Here is a 27,867-nt window from a genome sequence, read left to right as displayed (position 1 = left end):
ATGACTGTACAGAGATCACAGACTGTTTATGGCGAGTGTAATGCAGCAGGTGGTTCAGTTAATGAACAAGTTATGAAAAAGGTATGTGAAAGACAATCCACTGGACTAATATTTCCACATAAAACCTAGTTCAGAGTGGTGATTTTTGCCTCTCTCCCCTCTCCACTAATTTGTATTACCCTGTTGCACATGTGAACATAGTGTTTCATGCCAAAGGTCATTTCATTAAAATGCAGAAATATGTCTTGAGTTCTTCTGCGTGGCAGCTACCAATAAACACATCTTTGTCATACAAAATATACTTTGAAACTTAAAATGATAATAGTAAGAACAAAAAAGTAGCATATAACCAACTGCATCAGTCATCAGTAGGTGTGTTATTAAAGTAGATAACTACAATTTATTGAGAAACTATAGGATTAAAAAATTGCAGCAGTTTAGTATTATTGTTTGTGTCAGAAATCTATAAGAGGACGGTTCCATTTGTATCACTGGAAAATATAGAAATATAATAATAGACACAGAGCATACTCAGAGTAACACTAGTACTGCAACTGGGTCCATTGTGATAAATACAAATTAAATAATCATCCTCTTTCAACCACTTTAATATCCATCCATCCATGGTCTGCCCTTTGTCTGGGTCCAGATTGCGAGGGACTTCCCTATCTCCAGCCAACTCCTTCAGCTCTTCCAGGGGATCACTGATGCAATGCCAAGCCAGCCGAGAGATGTAATCTGCCCTGGGATGTCCTCTCGGTAGGACATGCTCAAAACTCCTCACCTAGGAGACATCCAGGTCAAATGCCTAAACCACCTCAACTGGCTCCTCGCAGAGGACCAGACATCAGGATCTCCACCTTTATCAGTGACCCTATTTTGTCTGGTACTACCCAGGGCTGAGGACCATTGGTGAGAGTTGGAATGCAGATTGAGCAGTACATTGAAGCCCTCTAACATAGCTAATCCATGACCTCTCACATCACTGCAAGGTCAGGGCACTTACTGTAATGGCACATGTCGAGACGACAGAGACATGAGCTTCATAAAAAAGGAAACACCACAATGGTGACATGGTTCTCACTCTGATCTGTACTTGAAACTAAAGTAATTTAAACACTCAAGCAAAAGGCATTTTTTCTCCCTTTTGACATAACTGTTACACTGCTTGGTTGTTTATGTGTATGAATTGTAGGTACTACAAGATTTTGCATGGTTTTATACTATGAAGATGCAAATTATGTTTCTGTAGAGTGCTTAAGAAGGTGCTTTATTTGATATTATATCATGGGATCTGTTACATTACAATATGTTGAATTACAAGAAGACTGAGGTTTGTGCTCTCACATGAGACTGTTATTCTATTTTATTGCATTGCATTCACTTCACAATTTTAGCATTTTGTTTTATTTTATTGCCGGTGGAGTGCTGGGGAAATTTTGTTTTTAAATTCATTTTTCCGCCTAAATGTTTTATTTATGATTTGTCTTTGCCACAACCTTGTCCTTTAAAAATCACTCCAATGATTTTTGTTTTTCTCAGCGAATGTTCAAATGTACATTTCTACTCCCTCATATTCCATTCCTGTCATTCTGTCATTCACAGAATATCCTGACTCTTTCGCCAAACTTGTTTTGCTTTACATGCGTTTGCTGCCATTGTACGTGTAGTAACTTTACTTTGAAGTGGCTTGAACTGTGTGTTGGTTGAAGATGGGAGACGGCGAGAGAAAGAAGTGAATGAGAAAGGCAGATAGAAGAGATCGAAGAAAGGAAAGGAGTGGAGACAGAACCAGAAAATGCAGAATGATGGCACAGTTTTTCTTCCCACATTCAGCTGTTGAATTATAAAATAGGAGTTTTCATTTTACACTGCACTACAGCGAACTCATAAATAAATATTCACTGTATTTTATTTGCATAGACAATGAACAAAGTACACTTCCTTTATTGCAAAATGCAACTTTTGCTCTTCTTTTCTCCTTCATGTTTCCTGATTGCAGCAACACATAAAATGATCAGCAGGGAATGTTTTCACTTTTCAAATACACCAAGAAAAAAATACTTTAGAGTGAAAAAGAAAAAGTAGGTTTTCAGGTTGTTACAAGAGCGTCACTATTTTGTGCCAAACACAAAAACACACCTTGATTAGATTATTACTGACATACGCAGGTGTTTTTATACATACACACTCACAAGAATATCATGTACAGAGAGCTTATCAAGGGAAGGGTATGGCATGTTTGCAGGCAGTTTTGGCAAGACATAAAGCAAGAGAAACCCAAGAAAGTAATAATGAGAAAGAAGTAAAATGTGGATTTTTTTTCCTCCTACTTCTGTGTTGAGGAAAACTTTTTTTTACTTCAGAGTGCGTTTTTGTCAGTGTTTGTTGTTGTTTGCGTATGTGTGTTAATAAGAAGAGGCGTAAACACAATAGTGTGCATGTGTATGCATGCTTATAAAGTGTGTTAATAAACTGAGGGAGGGTCTCGTCAAGGTGATAAATAGAACAAAGCACACCGGGACAGATTAGAGAGAGAGAGAGCGAACAAGAAAAAGAAAATAAAGAGATTAACTATAGGATGCCTTGAGAGTGAAGGATTGAGGAGGGGCAGAGAGAGGGATGAAGCAATGTATACTGGGAAGGAAGGGAAAGAAATCACTGAGGAATGGATGAAAGGGTGAACAGAAGCTTTATAGGAGGAGGTGAAGAAAAAGAAATGGGACTGAGAGATGAAAGAGTGGACCTGGCTGGAAAAAAATAAAGGAACTGGGGAATGATCGTGAAGAAGGAATAGAGATTAGAACATCTAGAAGGGAACAATGGAGTAACAGGAAGAGGATGGGAGGGGCGGGTGAGGAGGAAATTGTCTAGATTAAAGAGAAACATGGATTTAAAAAAAGATGCCAGTGCTATAGTAAAAGAAGGTTAACATAAGGAAAACAAGACTGGAAGAAAAGAAAAGAGTTGGGATGAGTGGAGAAAGGTGACAAAAATTGAGCGTCAGAAAGATAAAGAGAAAGAAAAGTGGTGAAGCATACTGAATGGGAGCATAGAAGGAAAATGGAAGCAAAATTCCTAATCATGTCCCTGAAAAATTACTAATTCATTGTGGCCTTTGTCATAAGCAGAGCTGCATTCTCTGAATTAGACATAATCTCCACCTCAACACACATCTGATTCAGCCTGCTTGCAGCAATTATTCCGGTAAAACTCTTAACTTTCTTAAGAGCCTTTGCTGTCACTCCTTTGTCTTCTCCCACCAAAACATACCGTGGGAGTCGGCACCATGCTGCGTGAATCAATTTTAAAAGGCGTTCTATACAAAGAGAGTATGGCACGTATCAGAGATTAAAGAAAATCAGTGAGAAAATCGGGGCAGGGAAATTCCAAGCGATGCAGATTGAATTTTTAAGCAAATTGTACCTTAACTGTCACTGTAACAACTCAGCTTTCTTTTCTCTTCGGTTTATAATGTGCTCGTGTGAACTTTAGATTAACCTTGCCTTCTCTTTTTTTCTTACTTTGTCTCGTTCTACATTCTTCTCTGCAGGGTGTGGTTCCAGTCAGGTATCAACTTCCTGGCTGTGAAACCCAGCAACCTTGTCGCATGGGAGATCAAACAGGAAATGGCACCGGGAAGCAGTTCGTTGGCAGTGATGTGCCAGAGAAAAGCCTCCTCCACAGCAGAGAGGTAGGACTCAAATTCTCATATCTATTCTTTTTTAACTGCTACCTCTGCCATCCAGCAGCTCTTTAACGTATCCCTTTTATAATGAGTAGTTGTGGGTGAGTAGCTGTTGGAAATGGTCTTTGATCTTTGTGCTTCAGGGCCATAAGGATGATAGTGCCAGAAATTTCTTAAAGCAGTGTTAGTTGTCACTACAGTGACAGTAAAAGTGTCAGTTAATTTGAGAAAAGAAATTATTACAAGGTCATTTTTTTGACAATAACAATAACCATAACTTGTGTACTCTATACATTAGCTTTGAGTTTAAAAGGTATAGGATTCAATGGCTCTTTTAGATTCTTACTGTTTTTTTTTTGTTTTTTTTATTGAACACAATAATCTGTAAGCCTTCTTTGAATAAGCAACTGAAGAAATCAGAAATTAAACATAGTGTAATTGTGTTGCCAGTAAAGAAGTTTTGTCTTATTGCCTATGGACTTATTGGTGATATGTGTGTATCACAGAATAAATACATACATGCATGTAGTACACAAAGGCTGGCAAGTGTAGACATCAGTGACTCACAACTCATGCTAAATTTGCCATGCATGTGTGAGTGTTTAGTTGGTGTCATCAGGGTAAAACCAGCAACGACATAGTAAGTACAGTCTCTTTTTTTGTTTGTTTTTTGTCGCTAATGTAGCAGTCAATTAGTACTTAACCTCAGTGCGCGCTTACACTGATTTTGTTGTTGTATGGCGTTGATGGAGAAAGCAAATATAATCACTGTGGGTGAGATCTAAAACCCCAATCTCCCAAAAAACGTCTCACTTAAAAAGATAGCAGAAGTTAATTGGATGGAACAGAAAATGTATTTGTGTTTAATTCGCATATTGTTACAGCTCAAAGCAAGCTCCAGGAATCAGTAATACAATTTTATTCCAAATCAACAAATCCCCAGTTTAAACTATATGGATATTATAAGAGTGGCCATTTACAAAGTAGTTGGCTTATTACAGTTCTTACTCAGTCACTTTCACACTATCAAGAGCAAAGCAAGTCATTCAGTGTGCTGTTGAATTGTTGAGTAATGTATTCTTGTACATATTTTCAAAGGGATTGATCGCATTTTGGAAACACTATAGTTACAAGTGTCAAATATAAAATACACTGCACTAAAGAGGCTTTTATAATTATAATCTATACTGATGCAACCATATACTAGTTTGATTAATCAACTTTAAATACTTCTTTCCTCTTATTCTCTTGTTGCTTTAAAGCAGTGCTGATGAATGACTTTCCATCTTCAAATCATTATTACATGGCCCCAGCTCAATTTGCACCACTTAGCTAGCTGTTAGCCACACCTTAACTCAACTGACAGACAGCTTCAGCACCAAGGAATGAGCCAAAGTGAGCATTAAAAGATGTATAAGTGATGACACATCAGCTTTGAGCTTTCAAATTAAGAGCGTCAGAGTTAAAAGTGTTTTTTTTTTTTTTTTAATCAGATATTTGTCTTTGAAGTGTATAGTACAGAAAGTATCTACCATGGACAATCATACTTACAACTGGCAGGTACTGTAATACATTTACTGGGAAATGGTTCACTGCTGTGAAGTTATGTACCAGGGATTTACATTTACCAATACCATTTCCTCAAATAATTGGTCTATGATTTCTAATCTGCACCAGTTTCCTCAATGGTTGCTGCTGAGGTGTTGCACCTGACTAACATTCCTCGTGTCTTCAATCCCTGCCCATCCCAGTGTTAGAATTTTAAATATGGAAAGTATTCTTTGGAGCTGTTGCATGGTATCATACCAAAACTGAGGGGTAGAGGATTTACACATAAAACAAACAGGAGCTCCTATGCATCATGTTGTGAAGTTTTTTGCTTAATCTAAGCAGCTTTTATTTATTTATTTTTTGTTTGAGCCCAGCATGGACTGTTACCACTGGCTGGCAGCTAGCTATGCTATTATCACTAGCATCTTCTGAAAAAACCTCCTGGCAATCTGGGATGAGAATGCTGTGTTTCATAATGGGCTTAAACTCATTTGCACTTTCAAACATTTCAGATTTAAAGAGAGAGAGGCATTTATGGAATTTGGTATTTATATCATGTCGAGTCGTTGGATGGAGTTCTGGTGTGTATTCCAGAAATCTAATAAAAAGCAAGATGAAGCTGCTTACTGTGAATAATAAAATCATCACTGACTGGTTTTCACACAGTGGTTAAGCTAGTTGTTAACTGTTCTTTTATTGTAATGTTATATGTGAGTTCTGTTAAAACTCACACTCTTTTTTTCTCATATTTTATTAGGACTCCATAAGGATTTTTTTGTTTGGGTTATTACAACCAAAATGACCAAGCCTGGGGGACGGAAAATAAAATAAAAGAAAGAAAGTGAAGTTGGGGAGAAAGTTAACAGAAGGAGAGGGAGAGAAAAATAGAGGATAGAAATGGAAAAAACACTGAGATGCTGCTTTAACACAGATAACAGATAAACAACAGCAACAACCAACATATGCATAAATAACAGTGACAATGTTACTGAACAGCACACAGTACTAATAAGATATTTTTAGAGGCAGCAGCAGCCCAAGATAGCGTGTGCCTGTGAGTACCTGTGTGTACACCTGTGTGTGTAAGCAAGCTTGTGTTCATAAGGTTTCTCTGTGTAAGTGTATAATAGTTGGGAGCCAAAGCCCTGCCCCCCAGGACCTGAAGCAGGCATGGAGGAGACCCAAGCACACAGTCCCAGACACAGAGAACCACCAATGCACTGGCGGGTGGGGGCACCAGCCACTGGCAGGGAGTGTGGTGGGGGGAAATAGGCCCACCACACCTGGGGGAGCCTGAGATGTTCCAAGAGGAAGGAGGAGTCTAAGACCTGACCTGACACAAAGACAGGCAAAAAGGCATACACAGACACAAGCATGCATTCCAGGAGATGGTTCCCTTCACTCTGGGGTGGAGACAAGCAGACCGCCCTGGTCCCACAGCAGTAGAGCAGCGCACCAGTCCAGACCCCGACCAGAAGGCCAGCTCCTCCTCCTCTTCCCGGCCTCCAGCCCTGGATGAAAAGAGGGTTGAACAGAGAACAAGGATATAAAAAGACCCTGCCCGTTCATACGTGGTGTTGATGCGAGGTGTTCTAAAGTGTATTTAAAGCAGAGGGGCCATGGCACAGACGACCCTCGGCCAGACAACAGCTGGTGTCAGCACAGCCTGTCCTCAGAACCCTTAATGTCTACATGCAATTTAAAATTGAGGAGTGGGCATCAGCACCAGAGGTGAGGCTCAATAAACAGACCCCCCTCTGGATGCCATTCAGTGTGCCCACCGCCAAGGCCCTATATGTACGTGGCTTGAAGTGTTTAATGTAAGTAATGAGAGTGTCGTTGTGGAAAAAACTGAGAGACAAGACCCCCCAAGAACCCACCCCAAGGGAACCCCCACATACCTCAAGCCCATTCACCTCCCCACACCAACAACAACAGCTAGTGGGACAAAACCACAACCCCCCATCCCTACTAGCTGATGGAGCCCAGAGAGACTGATCTGATGTGGCGGCAGAGGCTTTCTTAAGACTGATATATGGTCCAACAAAAGGTCTCTATATTGGTGAATACTAAGATTTACTTATTTTTCCAGATGATGGGGACAGTCTTATTTGCAATGCATGAGGTGGTGAGAGTCATGTGGCGTGTATTCATCTCCATAGTGACATAATCTAGAAACTCACACATGTTGTCAGAGACTCTTTGACAGCGGAGCTGATATTAAGGCTTTTAAAGCATACGTGTCATTTGATGTTTTAGCTAATGAGATCTGAAATTTCTATGTTATTGCATAGTGCCTGTTCTATGTGTAGCCAGGTCTCAACTAAGTTTTAACCATCCTGAAATGTATTGTAGCCCGTTGGCTAAGAAGTAGTGGTGAAAGTTAAGCACATCTAGTCCTCCTCTATCCTTGGTGCTCTGTAGCATTTTTAAGCTTATACACAGGGGTTTCTTTCCAAAGGAATTCAGAGATTGAAGAATCCAGAGATCTAAACCAGTCAGGTAATGGTTTACTCTGGATCAGTGAGAACAAATAACTGATTCTTGGGAAAACCATCATTTTTATTGAAGTGACCCTTCCCGTGAGAGATATGGGTACAGACTTCCAGCTAGGCAGATCATCTTCCACCTTCTTTAAAAGTGGGATATGGTTCAGGTTAGTTAAATCTGCAAGCTTAGGAGAAAAATTAATGCTTAAATATTTAATATATCGAGACTGCAATGATGCCAAAGAAGAATTATGGAAGAAACAATTAATCAGAGGAATTGATGATTTTAACCAGCTTATCCAATAATCTGAAACTCAAGGAAGACAAATTCAGTGTAACTACCTCAAAGAGTGGCTTGTGAATGTTGGAGAAAAATCAATACGTCATCCGCATAAAGGCTGATTTTATGTTCTACATTCTTGCATTTTATGAGCTTAATCACTATAGCCTGCTAGTAGTTCAATAAAGATTGCAAATAGTGAGGGACAGAGTAGGTATCCCTGCCTGGTGCCCCTCTGGAGAAGATGTTTGGTCACATCCTTTTGGAGAACTGCATACTATTTTTAACCAATTTATGAAAGTGGGCTTCCTGGCTTCCATTTACTGTGTTCCCAATTAAGCAGTTAACAACATATACAGTTGTAATAATGTACCTGATTTGTCACTGTGTTCAAAATTTTGCAAGCAAGGTCTTTGTACTAAGAATTGAGGGTTCTTTTTAATCAATTATTTCATTTAATGTTTTGCATAAAATGTTTTGCTTTACGTATTTTGTTCATCACTTTCTGTTCCTGGGAAGACATGTAGGCTTCTTCTAAGGATTTAATGGTTTCTTCTAATTCCTCAACACATTTTCTCTTTTCTCCTTATGTGATGAGAATGAAATTATTTTACCTCTCATCACAGCTTTCCCTCCTTTCCAGAGAACAGATGCTGATGTTTCAGGCAAACTCACTTTCTATTTGTTTTCATGTTAATGGTCCTTGGATCTGGAATTACAGAGTTTGGTGATCTTCAAATAATTTTACCCTAGATAGAGGAGAATGCAATGATTGACTTTTGCTTTGGGAAAAGCTGAAACTTCACAGTTGCAACTGTGATTGGAGAGCCAGTGTTTGTGTAAGCACAATAGCTAACAGTTTGTGGTTGGGTTTAGAGGAATTAAATGGAAAATTATATAATGTTTTTCAAATAATATTTTGATCCTGTGGTGAAATTCAACTTAAACTTGAACTGGACACAGATTCATATTCCTGTGGTTATCTTGGCAAAATGGCTGGTATAATACTAAAGGTGTTTTTGGGGATATGTCAGCCATTGTAGCCTCAAGGCAGAGAAGTCATTTTCCAGGCCCATTGTCATCCATCAGGAAAGTGTTGTTTGAGGTGTTTAGATGGGGTTGATTTCAAATGACTACTAATTTCCTCGAGCTTTGGGACATATCCATGTCTGGTAGAGGCAGTTTTTTAAAATAATTATTTGATTTTATTTTGCCCTGAAGGAAAAAACTCATTAAATTAATGTGAAAAAGTGGTGCTTTAGAATTTAAATTATAATATGACTTTCAGAGACGCATACAAAAAAAAAAAAAAATCACAGATGCACGCACATACTCATTCAGATTCTTCTAAACACACATTTTCAAAGTGATCCTGTAAACAAATTTGTGCCTCAAAGCACAGATTATGACTCGGCAAACACAAATATATACAAGTGTTTTGATGTACACAGATAGATAAATGTATAAGCAGCTACCCCCTAAATGAAACAGCAATGTTTTTTTTTTGTTGTTGTTGTTTTTTATTTTAATTACAGAAAAGACATACACATATCCCATACCAGCATGCCAAGCGTTGCCAGCATACAACAGGCAGATCACATACTTTTATCAGTGACGGTGTAGGCGGGATGGCTAATTGAAGGAGCTGATCTCTATAAAGCTCTAATGAGATATTACTGGTTGGGACATGGAATTTTTGAGTATGCTTTTTATGAATGAGACGGTGGGAGTGATTACTACCTCTGACAATTAATCTTGTGAAGTGATTCGTGTTACGCCATTGTTATCCTAATTATATAATATGATCTGACACGATACAGTATTCATTGTATAATAGGAAATGCTTGGTGAGTGGTTGCAGTAATTAGAACCATAGAGTAGGCTATGCTGTGTGTAGGTGTATTTTTGTGTGCGACTGCATGTGTTTATGCTTGTGTGCATCTTTGAGGTAGGAGTATTTATGCTTTTTAAAATATAGCACACGTTTGTAGCTTATAAAAAAAGAAACCAGTTGTTGAGGATGTGATTCTGTTCCATCATCGTAACTCCCAATTTTTTTTCATTAATGCATTCTTTTGGGACTTGGAGGTTTGGATCAAAGTTCTCATTATTTTCTTTATTGATTTTTATTATAAAGTAATTATTCATTATTTGTGCATTTCTCACTATTTGACAATTCTGTTATCATTTACTTTTAATTATACACCACCGCCATACTGTGTTATTGACAGTCTGCTTAGTTCTGCCTCCCTGCCTATGTGCCTCTGCATACCAGTGCTCCGAATGAAACATAATGAGATTTTTGGAGGCTGTTGCCATTGAAGCGCCTCAAGCAAGATTTGTTTCTTGTTGGAAATTCATTTTGATTATCATTTCAAGTTATATTTCATTTATTCATGCTATGTAATATAATTTTATTATAATATATTTTTCTGCTGTGTGTAATATTTCTAGTAAATGTTTTGTTTGTGTCATTTTCTGTTTATATATGGTGTTGCTGTAGCTTTTTTTTTTTGTTTTCTGTCTCATTTATATGATCTCATTTGAACTCCACAGAAGCGGACCAGCCTCAGGATGACCTTAGCTTTGTGTTGGAGGTTACATGAGGAAAATGTTCCATAGTTTATGATGATTCTGCCAGAATGGGAGCAGTGCTGTATTTTGTGATCGTGGTTATGTGTATAGATTAACACTGCTAATGGGCTTCATTCAATACCAAAACTGGGGTAATGCACTTTCAACACACCATACGGGGACATGCTATTTATGTTTGGGGTTTTTTTGCTTTTTTTTATTCTGTGCTAGTTGTTTGCTGATGCAGTCACAGGGAAAAACATTTCACTCTATGATTTTGAAGTATTTCTTGCAGTTGTTAAATATATTACAGCATTAGCAAGTTACTTTAACGAGTGACCACCGGGCTGTTCGTTGCAACTTGTGACATTGAAAGATGGTGAAACTGTTTTTTCTCGTTCTTTTTTAATTTATTTTGGAATGGAACAAAGAAGCAATTTTCGTAGGAAATATGTGAAATTATATAATTTAAAAGTAGACGCTCATTGTCTTTCAGTAGCTAAATGAATACTTTGCACTGAAAGCATCTATCTTTGTTGGGCATTACCACAGCTAAAGTTCAACCAGTCTAATTCAGATACGAACATTTAACTTAATTAATATATCCGTCTTAAACATCAGCATTTAACAGTGGACACTGCTTCAATTAGTGTTAAGCTATTATGACTTTTATCTCTTGTTAAATAGAAAAGCAATACTTTTTTCAGTTTCTATAATTATGCATACAGATAAATTCATTAAGCTCTGCATAACTGAATTATTATCACCCTGTCTATATGCCAGAGCCACTCTTCCAGTTTCAAGGTTACAGCTCCTAATGCTCCTATTACCACTGGGATCGCTTTGGTGTTTATTTTCCACATCTGTCCAGTTATTTCTTCAGGCCCTGGTAATTCTCAATTTTCTTGTTCTTTTTCTTTCTGCTGATCAACCCAGTATGACTGCAAAGCATGCAATAGACACGCTGGTCGACTGTGAAAAAGTTGCAGGAAATTGCAGTAAGCTGCAGTACCACCAGAGGGAGATGTTTTATTTCGACCCAGTATGAAAATAATTCTGGGAAAACATTTAAACAGGCATTACTAACACATTCACATGTAAATACATATGCATAGAAGGGCCCTGGGATGTACTTGATACCTTCCATGGCCACTAGTGACATCTTGGCTTTACATGGTACTGGTACTGCAACATCTGCATGGGGTACTGCAACTTCTGCATGCATGTACCACTATATCTGGTTGGATTACCAGCATTTCCTTGTATGTCTGCAAATGGAAGTCCCACAGGACCTTAGCCATGTTGTTCTCAACCAACTTTGGTGGTGTCTCCCATTGGGAGTTGGGGACTCCTAGTCCATATGCGGCACAGAAGTTTCTGCACACTATCCGAGCCACTTGCCTCTCAGCATCGATGGTACATCCCACACAGGAGCTTGGTCATCCATTAGTTTGTTCTCCTGTTCCTATTCGTCATCCTTCTTCAGGCACTCTTGGAGCTGCTAATCTTGGGATGCCATCTTCCTGATGTATTTTTTGGATGCTCCATGCTTTTCCTGAATTGTGGCTCTGACACTCACTAATCACCCGCCCTCTTTCTGCTCCTTGGAAAACCTCAGGGTGTTAGATCTCAGTTGGAGACCTCCTCCCTGTGCATTGTGAGGAGTTTTTGTGTATCACCATCAGTGGCATATATTTCTACCTGTGGCCAGCTTATTATTCTAGCTGGGTATCTGACGACTGGCAGGGGGTATGTGGATCTTATTCCTTGCATTCAGCTGTCTTCTTAGCACATGTCTTATACTCTGGAGGTATTTGGTTGTGGCTGACCTTTGCACATCTTTATCAAGGCTCCATTTGGCATTGTGTATATCAGTTTTTCTGCCTTCTGGTAGCTCCACCCCATCAATCCAGATCACTTTCACTGTCTTTCTGAACATCTGACCACACTTGTCCCGTTCGAATGACATCCTGATATCCTCACTGTAGATCCCGGTGAAGTGGATCACTGAATAGATGTCTCGCTCACCCCCGGCATACAGCTGTATGCATGTACAGGAGGTGGCTGACGAGGAGCTTGCAGAAAAGCAGTGGGGACAGCGCATCAGCTTGGTATATTCTGCACTTAGTGACATGTGTGATTGCCTCTGAGTAGGCCTCCAGTGCTCTCGTCCGCATCCATTGAGTTCTTGTGTGATTAATGCACTATTATCTGTGTACAGTGCCAAAAACACCAGTATCTATGTGTCAATCCAGATCTTATTTCATACATAACTCTATACCCCAACAGAATTCTAGTTGAATTTTCCAGATTCCTGAAAATTCTGAAAGTGTGGGTCACTGATCTGATAGTCACTCTAAATACCTAAATATAACAAAAAAAATTGGAAAAGTCTATATTTTCATCTTTAATTTAAAGATCATAAAATTTCCAACCATGACCGTTTAAGACCGTTGAACTACCGTTTACAAATCTTACAGGTACATGCTACCTCCTCCATCGCTTCTCTCTCCTCCCTCATCTTATGTCAGTAGATTAGACATACGACTTCTCTGTCTCTGGAGAGCTGACAACGAGGAAGTCATAACAACAGCAGCTGGTTATAATCTAACATTATGCTAGAAAACATTGGGTGGTAGTGTCCAAAAAAAAGAATAAATAAAATAATATTTAAAAAATCACACTTTCCCTCTTGAATCTTGAAATAGTTTGATTACACTCTCACATCATAGAGAGTTTATTTGCTAATTGTCTCAGTCTGACAACATTAGATGCACTTCAAAGAAACGTTGAGAAACGCAAGCTAACAGTAGCAGGATATCATGAAAAACTCACCTCGGTATCACTCACAGTCACAAGTGAACATTTCAGTTTTTGAGAGTTTTTCAGCCTTCTCAAGAGTTAAGACATATGGATTCGTCACACCCTGTCGTGGTCTTGGATCTTGGACCCAGGAGTTTGACTTTTGGACTTTTAGGCTCTTGTTGATCGGTGTGGTTCTCAGTTTGTTTATTATTTAGGGATTTATTTCTGTTTAACCACCAGTGTTCCTAACTCTGTGTTCCTGTTAGCAAATGTTGATGAGGTAACTCAATCGCAATTGCCTTCACTGAATAAAATCCCTCATCCCATTTGTTCTTTATTTAATATGGTTCCAGAAAAACTGTCTTGCCAGTGTCTCTTTTATTCATTAGTGGGCTTATAATCCACCCATACATAACAATTTCAGGCATTTTTAAAGTAATGTTAGCCCACAACAAAACAAAAACGGGTATTATCGAGCCTGACCGTTGATATATGTTGGTAGGGTGTCTGGTACTTATGCACTGTGTTTCATAGGATAGCCTCTCATATCAGATTTGATGTATTTGATGTGATTTGTGGTTTTTTTGTTTCTTTTGTTTGTTTGTTTGTTTGTTTTACATTTAATCAGCAGTCAAATCAGACCAAATGTATTTGGAGTTGTAGTTTAGCTAACTAGAAAAACACAGCTGATCGATTCTTTGTACTGGTTTAAATCCAAGCAATAAGAAGGAAATATGTAGGGCATAAGGTTAAGTAATGTACAGTTTTAGACAAACTAACTTAACAGAGAGCCTTTGTTGGAGTGCTGACAGTCTGCCTGGGATACCCATACAAACACACAAACACATAACATGGGGCCAAGATGTTGGCTGTCTTAGTTGGCACCCTCGGGGACTGAAAACACAGCAAGAAGAAGAAACGATAAAAAGAGAGAGGGATGCCTGCCAACAAGTGAATGAAGAGAGTGAGTGAGTTGAAGGGAGAGAGAGTTCACAGAAATGAACTGGAAAAAGAAGTCCTAATAGTGTGGCACTGTTGTGTCCCAAACTGCTTTTGTCAGGGTCCCTGGGTTTTGGACCCATGGTTTGGGGTTTTTTTTGTAAAGGTTTTTCAGAAAGGATTTCTATTTAGCTCTTTAGTCTTCTGATAGTGCTTTGATCACCTGTCCCTTTGTATTTTGAGATTTATTATTTTGGCCTTTGCCTTGCTTTTGTTTATTAGTTTGTTAATTACCTTTTGTGTTCCCTGTCTTTTTTCTAGTAGTGTCCCTGTATCTGTCTGGTCTCCCTGTTTGGTTTTGTTTATCTTGTCTGTGATTGAATTCAACGTCAGCAACACTACTCAGAAAAGTTAGGACGTGGCACAGTTCTCAGAAGGAAAAATGGGCAAAGGTTTACCAGTCTGCAAATAGCTAAACAAAATGTGTCCTCAAATTGTGGAACAATGTGAGAATAATGTTCCTTGATGTACAACTGTGAAGACTTTCAATATCTCATCATCTACAGTACATAATAACATCAAAAGATTCCAAGAATCTGAAGAAATCTGTACAAGAGACAAGGTTGAAACTCAACACTGGATGTTCATGATTTGCATTGAAAATAGGAACACTTTGAGAAATCACTGTCTGTGAACACGGTTCACCTTAACATCCACAAATGCAGGTTAAAGCTCTATTATGCAAGGAAAAAAGTCATATGTAAACATGATCCAAAGATTCTGCCATGATCTCTTGGCCACAAATCATTTACAATAGAGTGAGGCAAAGTGGCAAACTGTTCTTGTGTCACACAAATCAAAATTTTACAGTCTAAATAAAGAGGACAAAGACTGTTCAGGTTGTCATCAGCACTCAATTAAAATGTCAAACATTTAGCTTCTTGTGTATTAATGGTGACTTTTGGGAGTTTTTCCCTAAAAATAATCCAAAAACACAAGAAATAACCACCACGGTGAGAAAAGTCGCTCCTTAGCACTCTTTTTTTTTTATTTTCCTCAACCAAAAGTTTTCCACGCACACAAAAAAAACATGTGCTTTAACTTGTACTGAAGCATCACCGACCCATATTCCACTTTTGTGTTTACTTTGCTGTTTTTAAGTTGTCTGCCAACACCTCACCGCCACATACTATTCTGTTTTTCTATTTCTATTTAAATTCTGCTCATGCCCATTTGGCTTATAAAAGTTTGACAGTGCCATATTATCTTTGCACTTTTGTTGCTTGTTGTTCGGTTGCAAGCAAACACTCAATGCTCCACACGTGTTCCTTTTAGCCTTTTTAAAATGTGGATAAGAGATTTAAAGATGTCTGACTTTTAAAGCTGATAAACATTCAGAGGACTTTGACAAGAGAGGCAAGGGAAGGAAGAACTGAGAGGGAGATTATGTGTATGCATGGACAGACAAAATGACAGAGAAAGGGAAAGACGAGGATGGAGGGAGGAGGCAACAGAAAATATGTCATGAACTGAAAGGCCAGGGAGTTAATAAATAATCCAAAGAAAGACTACTAATGCTAGTTAAACCTTTTGCATCCTGCTTAGATCTGATTGACATAATATTAATAATGCTGATTTGAATGTTCACGTGCCCTGCACACCTAGTACCTTTAAAAAGGTAGAAGGACACATTTTTAACCAGTCAAAGAGAAAGTCTCTTGATGCATGCTCAGGTAAGGAGAAAAGATAAAGTTCACATCTAAAGATCTTCAGCATCTGGCTTAAACCATTTAACACCTGCACTACAGAGTTTCCTTTGCTCCACTTTTAAAAGCTTTGTTCCCAATGAGACCCCGGGTAAACCTGTAAGTGAATAAACAGTTTTTAAATAAACCTGTCCTCCTTCAAGGTTGGACCATTTGGGAACAGAGGTAATCAGAATGTATTTAAGTCCTTGTAATGGGCTCCATCAGCTTGTCTCTCACTTGAGGCCTCACAGTTATCCAATAAAGAAAGTTAACCATGCAATAGGCATTTTTTCCAAATTATTTAAAAACACATATATAGAGAAAAGTGACAAGGATACTCCTGTTTTTTTTGTTTAAAGATAGTTGGGATAAAGTAGGATTTAGTAGGATAAAGAAAAAACTTGTGTTCATTGCTTGTGGTATGATGAGTTCTGCAATACTTTGCCACTCTGTCATAGCCCTGAACAATGACCTAGGCTGGCTAATTAGGACTCCTAGATATGGATGGGGTTTATATGTACAGCTTTGCCTAGCATCATTCTGTCACTCACTAAAATGACCCTGGCCACCTGGGCAAACTCAGTCACTGAGCAAGATTCATAGGAATACACATATGCAATTGAAAATGTATGTAGATATTCTTGTTCATTCGATTATACGACTCATCCTGATCATAGCTCACATTTCATGGATGCACTCAAATCTAAACACACCAACTTCCATGCAAACACACACGCTGGACTTTTTTGAATGTTTTTGTAGGCCATGCTTTAAATAACCTTCCAATCCCATTGGCTTATTCCCCTTGCTCCTACTCCCTCTTCTCTCCCTCCCTTCTCTCTCCCCCATTCTTCGGCTTCTCACCCTCTATGCCCCTGTTAAACCCCGTGGGAGCCTGCGTAGCCGGATGTGTGGCTAATTAAGGCGACCTACGTGGACCCTTGCGTGTTTGAGTCGCTCTCCTTAGAGATGTACAGTGTCATAGAGCGAGCGGCTGTGCCGATGCTTACACTAACTCCTTGTCTCTTGTGTGTATGTGTTTACGTATGTGTATCGAGGAAGAGGTGTCAAATGTTGGAGATATCCCAGTCCCTTTTCATTCATCTTTTTCTCCCTTTTTCCTCAGTTTGTTCTATTATTCCCATTCCTTCTTTCATTGTGTCCCTCATGCCCTCCCACTCTTTTGCACTGTATAACTTGTTCGCTTTCCCTTCCAGTCTCACCCACCTCTCATTTCTTTCCCCTTTTGTCCTTTCTTTCCCTCCTTTTTCCAGTCAATTTCACTTTTTCATTCTGCCCTCCTACTTTTGCCTTTCTCCCCTCCATAGGTGATAGAAACCCTAGGGCTCCATTGCTGCTGTTTAATTAATTCTTTTTATCATGTAAATCAAAAACCAGGCTTGTGTCCTTGACTTGAGAGCTCTCGAGCATGCACAAGAGAAAGAATGACACAAACAAACTGAGGAGACCGAAAGCCTCCGTCTCCCAGGAGGAGTCTAAAAGGATCTGCTGAAAGAAGAAGAGGAAAGGAAGAAGATTAAAAGTCGCTTTACTTTGTTTGAATGTGGGACAGAAGATTGTCTTTCAGTGAGCAAGGAGTGGATAGAAAAGGAAAAGATGGAAAAAAGCTTTGGATAAACTAGTGTAGCCTCGGCTTTAGCAGATTGGTGATTATTGTTTAAATGGCAAACTTAGGGAGGTAGTGTAAGGACAGTGGAGTTAAAGGTAACAGGAGACTGTTATCCTCCACCATCGTTTTTACTAAGGGTTTGTTTCAAAAGCAAGACTTTTGGTCATAGTGGATTGCTGTCTTTTGGTTACAAAGGGATAAACAGTGCACCATTATTATAAAGTAATCAGCAGACAAGGAGGGGCGGAGCATTTGGACAGCATTTGCATGAAAAATTGTTGGTTGGTTGTTGGTGTTTGTTTAGAGGACCAGATTTATGGGGCCAATTAGTGCAAATCTGGACATCACAAACATGCCCTGCTGAAAGTTTAGAGATAATAGTCTTTCATATTGACCAACATAATCTACCAAGGGCAGCAAAAATTAGCAAGTTCATAACAAGGAAAGCTGATGTGGGAGAGACTAGCAACAAAAACTGTACACCTTTAGGCATGATTTAGTTTTAGGCTTTCCATAAAAACAATTGTCAGAATGAATAATTACAGAATGATCAAGTTTTACACATCCCAGAAACACCGCCACCTGACCTGATTGTACATTAATGAATAAACACTCCTTTTCACTACATAGCAGCCCATAAAGTACAGCAAAACAAATTCAGCACAAACTAATTCGAACTGTATTACTGAAACACAAAGTTAACAGAGAAATTACACATATTTCTGTGGATCCAGTTAGAAAATATCATAACCCTCAGGCTTCTTTAATTTATAAGTTATGCCCATTCTTTTTGCAGCGTCCTTTTTCCTATCCTCATACACAGGAGCACCTGGCATGTTGTTTCTTCAGACTGGTGTATGTCATGGTGGGGGTGTCTGTGCAGCAGCAGATATTTAGGTTGGTCAGAGGGAAACGGTCCTCCTATGCTCCTGTTTCTCCCACACCACCTTGTCAGCATTCAGCTATGACATTATGAAAATGCATAAATAAAACTACTTTTTCCACACAGAACAATGTAACCTTTCCCACATGTTCAGTATACCCAAAGGCAGACTTCTGGAGAAACTGACTTGTGGGCTTATTTTTCACATTTTTTACTTAGACTTTACATATTTATTTATCATAATATATTACTAATAGAGAAACACAGCATTATCATCATTATCATTCCAAATGATCCGTTGGGCTCTCTATTTAGCTTGCTGGGCAAGTGGTATTCTAAGTGTTACAAAAAGGAAGAGGATGCTTGAGATCTGCTGTTCAAACCACAACATTTCTTAAAGAAAAACCCCGCTGAGACAAGAGAGGATACAGTACAAGGAGGAAAGGATCATCATCGTTGCTTTGATTGAATGGTTTTCACTTTAATAGCCAGCTTACAGAAAAGGAAAGATGAAGAGGGCAATGGGAAGGACATGGAAGGTGAACCCAAATGTGAGAAAGATTTTACGCCCTTTTCTTTCATTGCTCTGGAGAATGCCTATATTTTTAGCAGTTAACATAAAGAGGAGAGGATTGTTACAGAGGGAATAAAGGGTAGAGAAAAAGGAGATGAGTGGCTGCATGTTTTGCCTGGTTGTCTTTTCATGCTTAAACACAGAGGGAAGAAATGGACAAGAAAGACAGAGGGAGGGTAAGATGGGGATTGAAGAAAAGAAGGGAGTCAGTGAGACAACATTCTTTGCTTTGAGGCTTCAGTGAATACTTTTCTTCTTAACATTTAGCCACCAGCAGGGAAATGATAGAGAAAGAAAATGAGACACAGAGAGGGAATGACAAAGGTTAAGAGTTGATGTATTATGGTTTTCTTTGAGAGCTGCAGGGAGTTGAAATAAGATAGGATCAGAGTCAAGGTTGCATCTTAAAATCTGTTTATATAATGCTTACAGGAGAAGACATGTCGATCAAATGTCACAGCATTGTGGCATCTAATCCCTGGCATTTCTGTTGATAAAATCACATGTTTCTGGTAGCACGCTTAGTTACATTATAAAAGATATATAATATAGCAGACATTAGAAACGATGGTTGTAGACAGCGTGATGTCACTCATCAGTTTTGGATCCCGCATTCTGAACCAGCAGCTTTGCTGTGGAACCAGAACTTACCTTAAATGGATGAAAGAGTCAGGTGCTAATTTATCAGCTAATGCTAATGCAAGCTGCATTCATAAACTGTAGGATTGCAATCCCCTGATATCTGAAGGCCAGCCTCAAGTAGTACCTAGAGGAGCAGTTTTTGCCACTTGTGCAGATTTGGAGGTTTCTTTTATTCCAGACAAACTTCTGTTACTAGGGGCTATGTTTAAAAAGTACTATACTTCTTAAACATTGCTACAAAATATAACTTTAAAGCCCATGGAAGCTGAGCATCTGCATTTCAGTCACATCATGATTGTTTGATTTACAGTAAAACCCACTGTAATGGCGAAGTTACACAAAACATGAATATAGCCAGCACTACATATATGTATATACCTAAACAGTTGTTTATATAATAGAGATTGTCCATATCATCACCATGTGAACATAGAAGTGGCATCTGGCAATACAGTGTTGTACTGCAGTCATGGTTACTGGGAAGTGTGCATTGCTAAACAGCCACAGTAAATTTATTCAAAGTTTTGATTTCCCTGAGTGCAGGTTTTAAAAGTTGGATAAATGATATTAGTCTGAAAAAAGGACTAATGTTAAGAACTTGTTCAATCAACCATTTATTCATTCAGTGCTCTAGTTACTTATCTTGATCTTTTGACAACCATCATAGCCTTATCAGCTCTTTTTTGAACTGTTTTGTACTGTTTTGATATAATCTAAATGCTTTTTACTAGTTGAATGGATGTAGAGAGCACAGAGAAATGGTGTGCTTTGAGTGAAGCAAATCCTTGTCTGTGTATTCACACACAGTAGAAAAGGAATATTTTACCTAAGCCCTCTTTAATGTTTCTTCCTGCTGTAAAGTGCTGTTGTGCAGTTCACAGCTTATATGCAGTCTGTTTCTCAACACCCCCCCCATATGGACTTTCATATGGAATAAAAGTCTAAATATATAGATTAAAACTCAAATGTATGGAATGAAAGTTTGAATAAATATCGAATTAGATGTGGAATTTATGTGGAATGAAATTTGATTTCCTCTCCTTTGTATAAATGTGTAAAGTGAACGTGGAAGTAAAAAATGAATTAGAATGAGTCGAATCACTAAGTCAAATAAAATACAAAATATAAAGGTCGAAAGAGGATACTGAAACAAATATAATTTATTAAAATTGCTTAAAAAATATGAAAAGAAGGGCTAGATGGGTTAGAAACTATTTAAAGCCAGATCTTCCCCAATGTAAAGATGCCCCTGAGACAATCCAGCACATAACAGTAGGGTGTAAGATGCTAGCAGGCAGGGCATACATGGAACGCCATAACCAAGTGGTCGGCATGGTATACAGGAACATCAGTGCCGAGTATGGTCTGGAAGTCCCGAGGTCAAAATGGGAGATGCCCCCAAGGGTGGTTGAGAATGGCCGTGCTGAGATCCTGTGGGACTTTCAGATACAGACGGACAAACTGGTGGTGGCTAACCAACTCGAAAAGATGTGGAGGGTGAAGGTAACAGGGGTCCCAGTAGTAATCGGAGCACTGAGGGCAGTGACTCCCAAACTAGGCGAGTGGCTCCAGCAGATCCCAGGAACAACACTGGAGATCTGTCCAGAAGAACGCAGTCCTAGGAACAGCTAAGATACTGCGCAGGACTCTCAAGCTCCCAGGCCTCTGGTAGAGGACCCGAGTTTCTTCTTCAGAAAACATGTAAAAATGACCTTTGGGTAATTACCTTTTAACGTGTAATAACGTTTCACCAACATCATCTTTAACGAAGTCAATACAAACATAATTAGTTATAACATATTTATATTTATATTCATCTGTATATTTTTTTTTAGATGTAGCATATTTCTTATTGACAATTCCTCAACTTTGGAATCAAACCAGTGACCTTTCTGCCTACAGCTATAGCTTTCACTCTCTTGAGTGTTCTTATCTATAAACGCGGTTCATCATCCCGCCCACAGTGGGACACATTAGGGGTCTAACAAAGAAAAAAAGCAAAAAGGCAAAGAAAAAGAAAGCTTCTCCATGTAAGTTTGTTTGTGTTTCCTGGTGTGACAGTGAAAAACTTCCTTCCCTTCAAGCTGTCAGTAATTGGTTCCTCCTGTCAATAAAAGGTTTACATGTGTTTTAGAGCTGACAACAGCACCTGTCCTCACATCTGATGCATCTACTGCATATCCTTGTTCTGTCTTAGTATCTTGTATTTTCCCATCATTCTCTCAGTCTCTGTCTCCCTCAGCTTCTGCACCCTTTCTCCTTTCTCCTGCTGTGATCCTTTCCATCAGCTGTTTCTCTCTTTCTGTTTATATGTTGCCCATTCTACCTATCTTTTCTCTCATTATCTATTTCCATCTCCATTTCACTTTCTTAACAAGCTGCTTCCTGCCTGTCTGGCACAGCTGTTGATTACCTAATTACCTTAACTTTCACACACCCACACAAACACACACAATCTCCCTTTCACAAACACAAAAAGAGAAACACTGCTAGGCCTAAAGCTATTGCAAAAATTAGTGAAAAATGCTATTGCAAAAATTGTATATGTTCTTTTAGCTCATTTCAACCATGTAACGCCACATATTATGTTTACAACAACAGATCTGTATTTTAAGAGAGACACCATTAAAATATTTAAATACATATTTTTTTTATATCACCAAATAATAATGCAGAAATATTATTTCATGCAGAATAATGTTATATTATTCTGCAATTCCAGTACATTTATGAGTAATGTAGGTTAAAAACTATTTCATTTACATGAACAACTGCTAAAATCTTAAACACTCTTTAGAAAAAATGAACACTTAAAACCTTAAATGTGTGCAGATGAGACATTAACGCTCTAAATGCTTTTGCAAAAAAGCTGAACACCTGAGATAAAATAAAATACTTATAACTAAAACTTATAACATGAAAATATACAAATATTCTACCATGTAGGAATAAAGAAATGAATTAGCACTGAAGCTGTTGAGAACCTGAGCTTTTCACTTCTGATATACAATGTTCAATGTATACTAAACATTTTTAAAAACTGCATGTTCCATTACACCCCTGGTGTTAGGGTTAGGACGTATTCAAAAAGCCCTTATCATCTGACAGGTATATTTTCAAGTTAACAAATGTTGGTTTTACAACTACACAGTTACTTTATTTTAATCCTGATCGCAGTTTTGGCTTCCCACAGTTAAATGAACATGATCCAGCAATAATGAAATGGGTGCTTCGCAACAGCATACACACACAAATGCACACATACGCACACGAACTCACATCTTCATTTTCTTGTGTCCTTACCAATCTCCTTTCACCTTTCCCTATTAAATCAAATTCAGCATTTTTTTGGAGGGGAGGGCAACAGAAGAAGTGCAGATGTGGTTACTGCCAAAGGAAAAAAAACATAACAGATGAAATGGGTCACATAACAAATGAAATGACAACCCAGTCCCATTTTATCCTTCCACTCCCTCCCTTTCTACCACTATTGACTTCTGAACCTCTTTCTCTGACTCCTTGCCAGCTCATTTTATCATAGGTGGAATCCTCTTTTTCTTTTTCTTAATCTATCTCTCTCTCTCTCTCTCTCTTCTCTCTGTGATTAACGGTTCTGATTATGTGTGCCAGGATACCCATTAGCTTGGACACATGCAAAGGCCTCTGCCCTCTTTTCCATTACACACAAATACACTTGCAGTCAAATGTGTGCGCACACACACACACACACAGACAGAGAGAGAGTGTTAGGTTTTCTCTCTAATCCACAAACACTCACACAAATACTCACAGACCTGCATTTACAGATGCTTCCACACATATTGTCTCTTACACACAGAGGCACTAATGCTCTTGAGACTAATTATCAGTCAGGTGTGTCATTGTATAGTTACTTGGGCCAGTAAGGTGCTAACAAGCACTTCTTTTTCCCTTTCTTTTGCTTTTTCTATGCAGCCTGGTGTTTCATGCTCTACAATTTTCCCCCTGTCTCACCATTTTTTTCCTTCTCTCGTCGCCTTCCTCCCTATCTACCCGACATCGCTGAGGCAAGGGTTTTACAGGTTATGTTCAGTGTCAGATCTAGTGAAAAACTGTCGAAGAAAGGGGGGTGGAAAAGAAGCACCCTGCATTAAGATTAGACAGAAACAAAGGTGTGGTTTTGTGGCAGGACATTACTGCAATTTTTGCTCACAGACCGTGGTCTCTGCAGTCTTGCCATAGTCTAGGTGATGTAGTGGCAAACAAAAAGGTGTGTGAACTACGCTCTCCAGTTGGTGGCTTTCACAAGACAAATAACCACATTAACAAGACTCAGCAAATTCTTAGAAAAGTGAGTCCCTCTCAAAACTTTCCAATATGAAGCTGTGATCCGGATCACACAGATTTGGTGGGTATTGCTGTTGCTAGACAACCAGATAATCATTTGTAAATCTGTGTCTGCTGCCATTAGTGATAGCTGTCTCAGATATCAATAGTTCTGTCTGACATTTTGTTTTTGGGCATACTTAGAAGTCATTCAAAGCAAAGTGCATGTGCTATAAAAGAAACAAAAGGAAACCCCCAGGAACCCCTTGCAAATGCAGAATTAGCACCAAAACATACTAAAATATCTGTTGCCCATCTGGTAAGAAATGTTGGAATTTTATTTATGGACTATAAACTGCTGTGTGTATTTCTACATAATCTTCTTCATAATCATGATGGGTAAGTGTGCTTGCTGAGCAAAGAGATGTGCAGAACCAACACCACCATCCCACATAGATTTTTATATGTAGCATCAGCTCTCTGTTACATTGCACTACTTTGTAGGTTTGCCTTTTTTATTAACCTACAGGAAAACAATAATGCTAATAATACCTTTACATGATGTAGCAGTAAATTTAGTGTGGTGCACCATCAGCATCTTATGCTGCTTTCATTTGAAATTCTGAATCAATGCAAATGCTTCCATTACTCATGAATGGTGTAATTAGGTAGTTTGCCATAAAAAATAAATAGATAAATACACAAGAGCAACAACAATAATATCTCAACCCATAAAAACACATTTGGGTTTTGAACATTTTACAGTTACAATACAAACAGCTGAAATTTGTGGATTCAAAAGAAAACCACTTATAAAGTATCCTAGTGGTTCAATGAAATTGAGTTCTAAGTGGCACAACTGCAGTGGAGGAGATACAGCCTTCAATCACTAGCTGCTCAAAGAGTCTTTAACAAGAAACTAAATCCCAGCTTGCTCCTAGCAGGAAGACCATGACTAGTTATTTGTCCTCAATGTAGAAAAGTAGCTCCTACACATGATCCAATGAGAATTTCCAGCACTTTTATCTAGTTACCAAGCTACACTCTTTTGCACTCTTGAGACCTTCCAGCTGTGGAAAACTGCAGTGATGTATTGTTGCTAAGGGAAATTGGTGAGAAAGAGTTAATTCTGTCAGTGATGCTTTGGAGGATCAAGGCAACCCCTGAGGGAGTTGTAAGTTGAGTTAATGTCAGTTGTTAATACAATTTGTGGAATCAAATAATGTAATTAAAGAAAGTGTCTATCTGTGTGTGTGTTAGTTGAGCTAGATGGCAGAGAGCCACAGTGTAGACAAAACTTCAACACCCTAAAGCTAAACATTTCTTCTGCTCTGATTAGCACATTAGCAAGTACCAACAAATGGCCATGGACATTAGCAGGACAGCTAACAAAAAGGGCATCAACCAGGGCATTTGGTGACATTTCATGCTAGTTCATTGTCAATCAGTGCTATGCTAAATGGATGTCAGTGGTCAATGTGCTTTTAGAGAGAGTGGGGTTTGAGGGAGGTGGGTGATGGCAATGCCACACAGGAAATTAGCTAAAATAAGAGGTTTCAGCGGTGTTTTGTTAGCTGAGTGCTTACAGTGCAAGCCACATAATTGCAGTGTTCCCAGTCTGATTGTAGCTGGCAACCTGTTTTGACGTAATTACCTTAGCATGTTATACTGTCATCTCTCACCCTGTAAGGCCTGTCTACCTATTCACTGTTTGCTGACACATATAAAGTTTCAGGTTACAGTTTGCTAAAAGTGTGTAGGTTATAGAAAGGGAAAAAGACTTCCTTCTTTTGAATGTTGTTAAATCCAAAGCAGCTGTAATGTATGTCCACACATTTGCATCCATTCCTTATAAATCATTTGAAGGTATTTTGAATGTTTTCAATTCTGCCATTAGAGATGTTCCTGGCTACTAATTTCTTGGTTGACTAAACAAGGAAAAGAAACTAGACTAACCAACTAGTCTAAAATAAAGACACACATCTATTAAGTTAAATTTGAGAACCATTTAATGTAAAATTTCAATAACTTACAACAAAAGTATTTTAAACCATTATTCACATTCTTCAGTTATGAATCATGCTGCTCTCCAGCTGGGCCTGGGTCTAAGCTGGGGGCCTCCTCCCAGTAGAACATGCTCAACTGGAACACCTTACCCAGGAGGCGGCAGCCTTGGCATTCTCCTTTTAATGTGGAGGAGTAGTAGCTCTACTCGGAGCCCCTTCTGAATGACTGAACTCGTCACCCTATAGCTAAGGCAGAGGTCATCCACCTTTCAGAGAAAGCTAATTTCCGTCGCTTCTATCTTCAACCTCGTTCCAGTAGTGTTAACAAACGTTGAGGCCTAGCTTAAAAAATGTATGCGGTTTCTTCACAACAATGCACCATCTGGTGGCTGTTGGCTGCATAACATTTATTACAAAATAATTGTCTCCACTAATGACAACAGCGACAATTAGCCGGCTAGTATATCTCTATCTGCAACATAGTCATTGTTCTTTGATTCCAATCTCCAAATTTTTGGGGGGAAACTATTCATGTATCTTTCAGTAATACACTAATATTACATCTTTGTAAAAGGTAAGAGCGCAAGAAGAGGAAGAAACAATGGTGCTGCTTCTTTTTTAATGCTGACAGGGTCCATGGTGATGAAAAGTGGATTTATGTTGATACTTTTAATCCTTCATGCCGATGTGTTGGGTTAGTATGCCCTCGAGCAAGGCATACGGCCCAGATTAATTACATGTGATCCAGACAGACCATCTCTTCAGCTTTCCTCTTGTGCACAGAGTGAATGGATGACACACACACACACACACACACACACACACATGCGGAGACACTGCCAGACCCATGCACAAGCATTCAATTGTTCCACCGTTACACTTTGATTTAAAGGTTCATAGAAGATTTATCCTCCTAGAGTTTCCTCTGTCTCCCTCTCTTTCTTACACACACACACACACACACACACAAAACACACAAACTTGCTCAACCTTTACAACCTGTACTTATAGGTTCATAGGAGATTAATTCTCTTACTTTTTTCTGTCACACACATGGATGCTTCCTTTTAGCTTCCTTCTTTCTTTTTCTGTCATCTCTTAATATATAGTATATGTCCATGTACATCCAGTAAGAGTGCAAACAAGGATTTATTCATGGGTATAAAATATGGACAAGTGTCTTTGGTTTTTACACAAAATTATCAAACATTGGGTAATTTTACACTCACCCATTAATATAACATCAGCACAAAATCCCACTGACCTAACTTTTTACCAGGGTTTCTAAATGCTGAAGCCAAATTGCTTTGTTCCGGTTAACCCATTTTCAGAAACATGCTTTTCAAGTACCCTTGATTTTTCTGCAGCCTAATATAGTTTGTAAACCTCGAAGTGATTGGTGGTTATATTGGTTTTAGTGGTTAAATTGCAAGTATGTATCAAATGATGTAATTTATTTTCACTCTACGTACTATATTCTTTCTTCCATTACAACACCTCTTCAATGTCTCTGGATTTTCTTAGGAACAAATCAATTTAAAAGTTGCCTCAAGGGATACAAAATGCTTGAAGCAGTCACTTTCTTTGGTGTTGTTAGTTTTTTAAAAACGTAGCTTGATAATTCTTTGGAAACATCAGGTATTGAAATTCAAAGTTCTTATTCCCCATTTTTGAATGTAGGTGAAATTCCTGGATTTCTTAAAAAATAAAGAGCTATATTAGAGAGATAGATATACAAACATACATTGCTATT

General features: G+C 38.6%; 1 protein-coding gene across 1 annotated transcript in view; it reads left to right on the top strand.

Annotated features, from left to right (window-relative positions):
- Positions 1 to 3,698, top strand: part of LOC120443076 (transmembrane protein 132D-like) — a 133,810-nt gene extending 130,112 nt beyond the window's left edge. The window contains exon 4 of the mRNA XM_039620831.1: positions 3,554 to 3,698. Coding sequence (XP_039476765.1) covers positions 3,554 to 3,698 — 145 coding nt within the window. The remainder of the gene's footprint in view (positions 1 to 3,553) is intronic.
- Positions 3,699 to 27,867: the final 24,169 nt, after the last annotated feature.

This window comes from Oreochromis aureus, linkage group 12 (genome assembly GCF_013358895.1).
Source record: "Oreochromis aureus strain Israel breed Guangdong linkage group 12, ZZ_aureus, whole genome shotgun sequence".
Classification (NCBI taxonomy): domain Eukaryota; kingdom Metazoa; phylum Chordata; class Actinopteri; order Cichliformes; family Cichlidae; genus Oreochromis; species Oreochromis aureus.
This window is presented reverse-complemented; position numbering and strand designations above follow the sequence as displayed.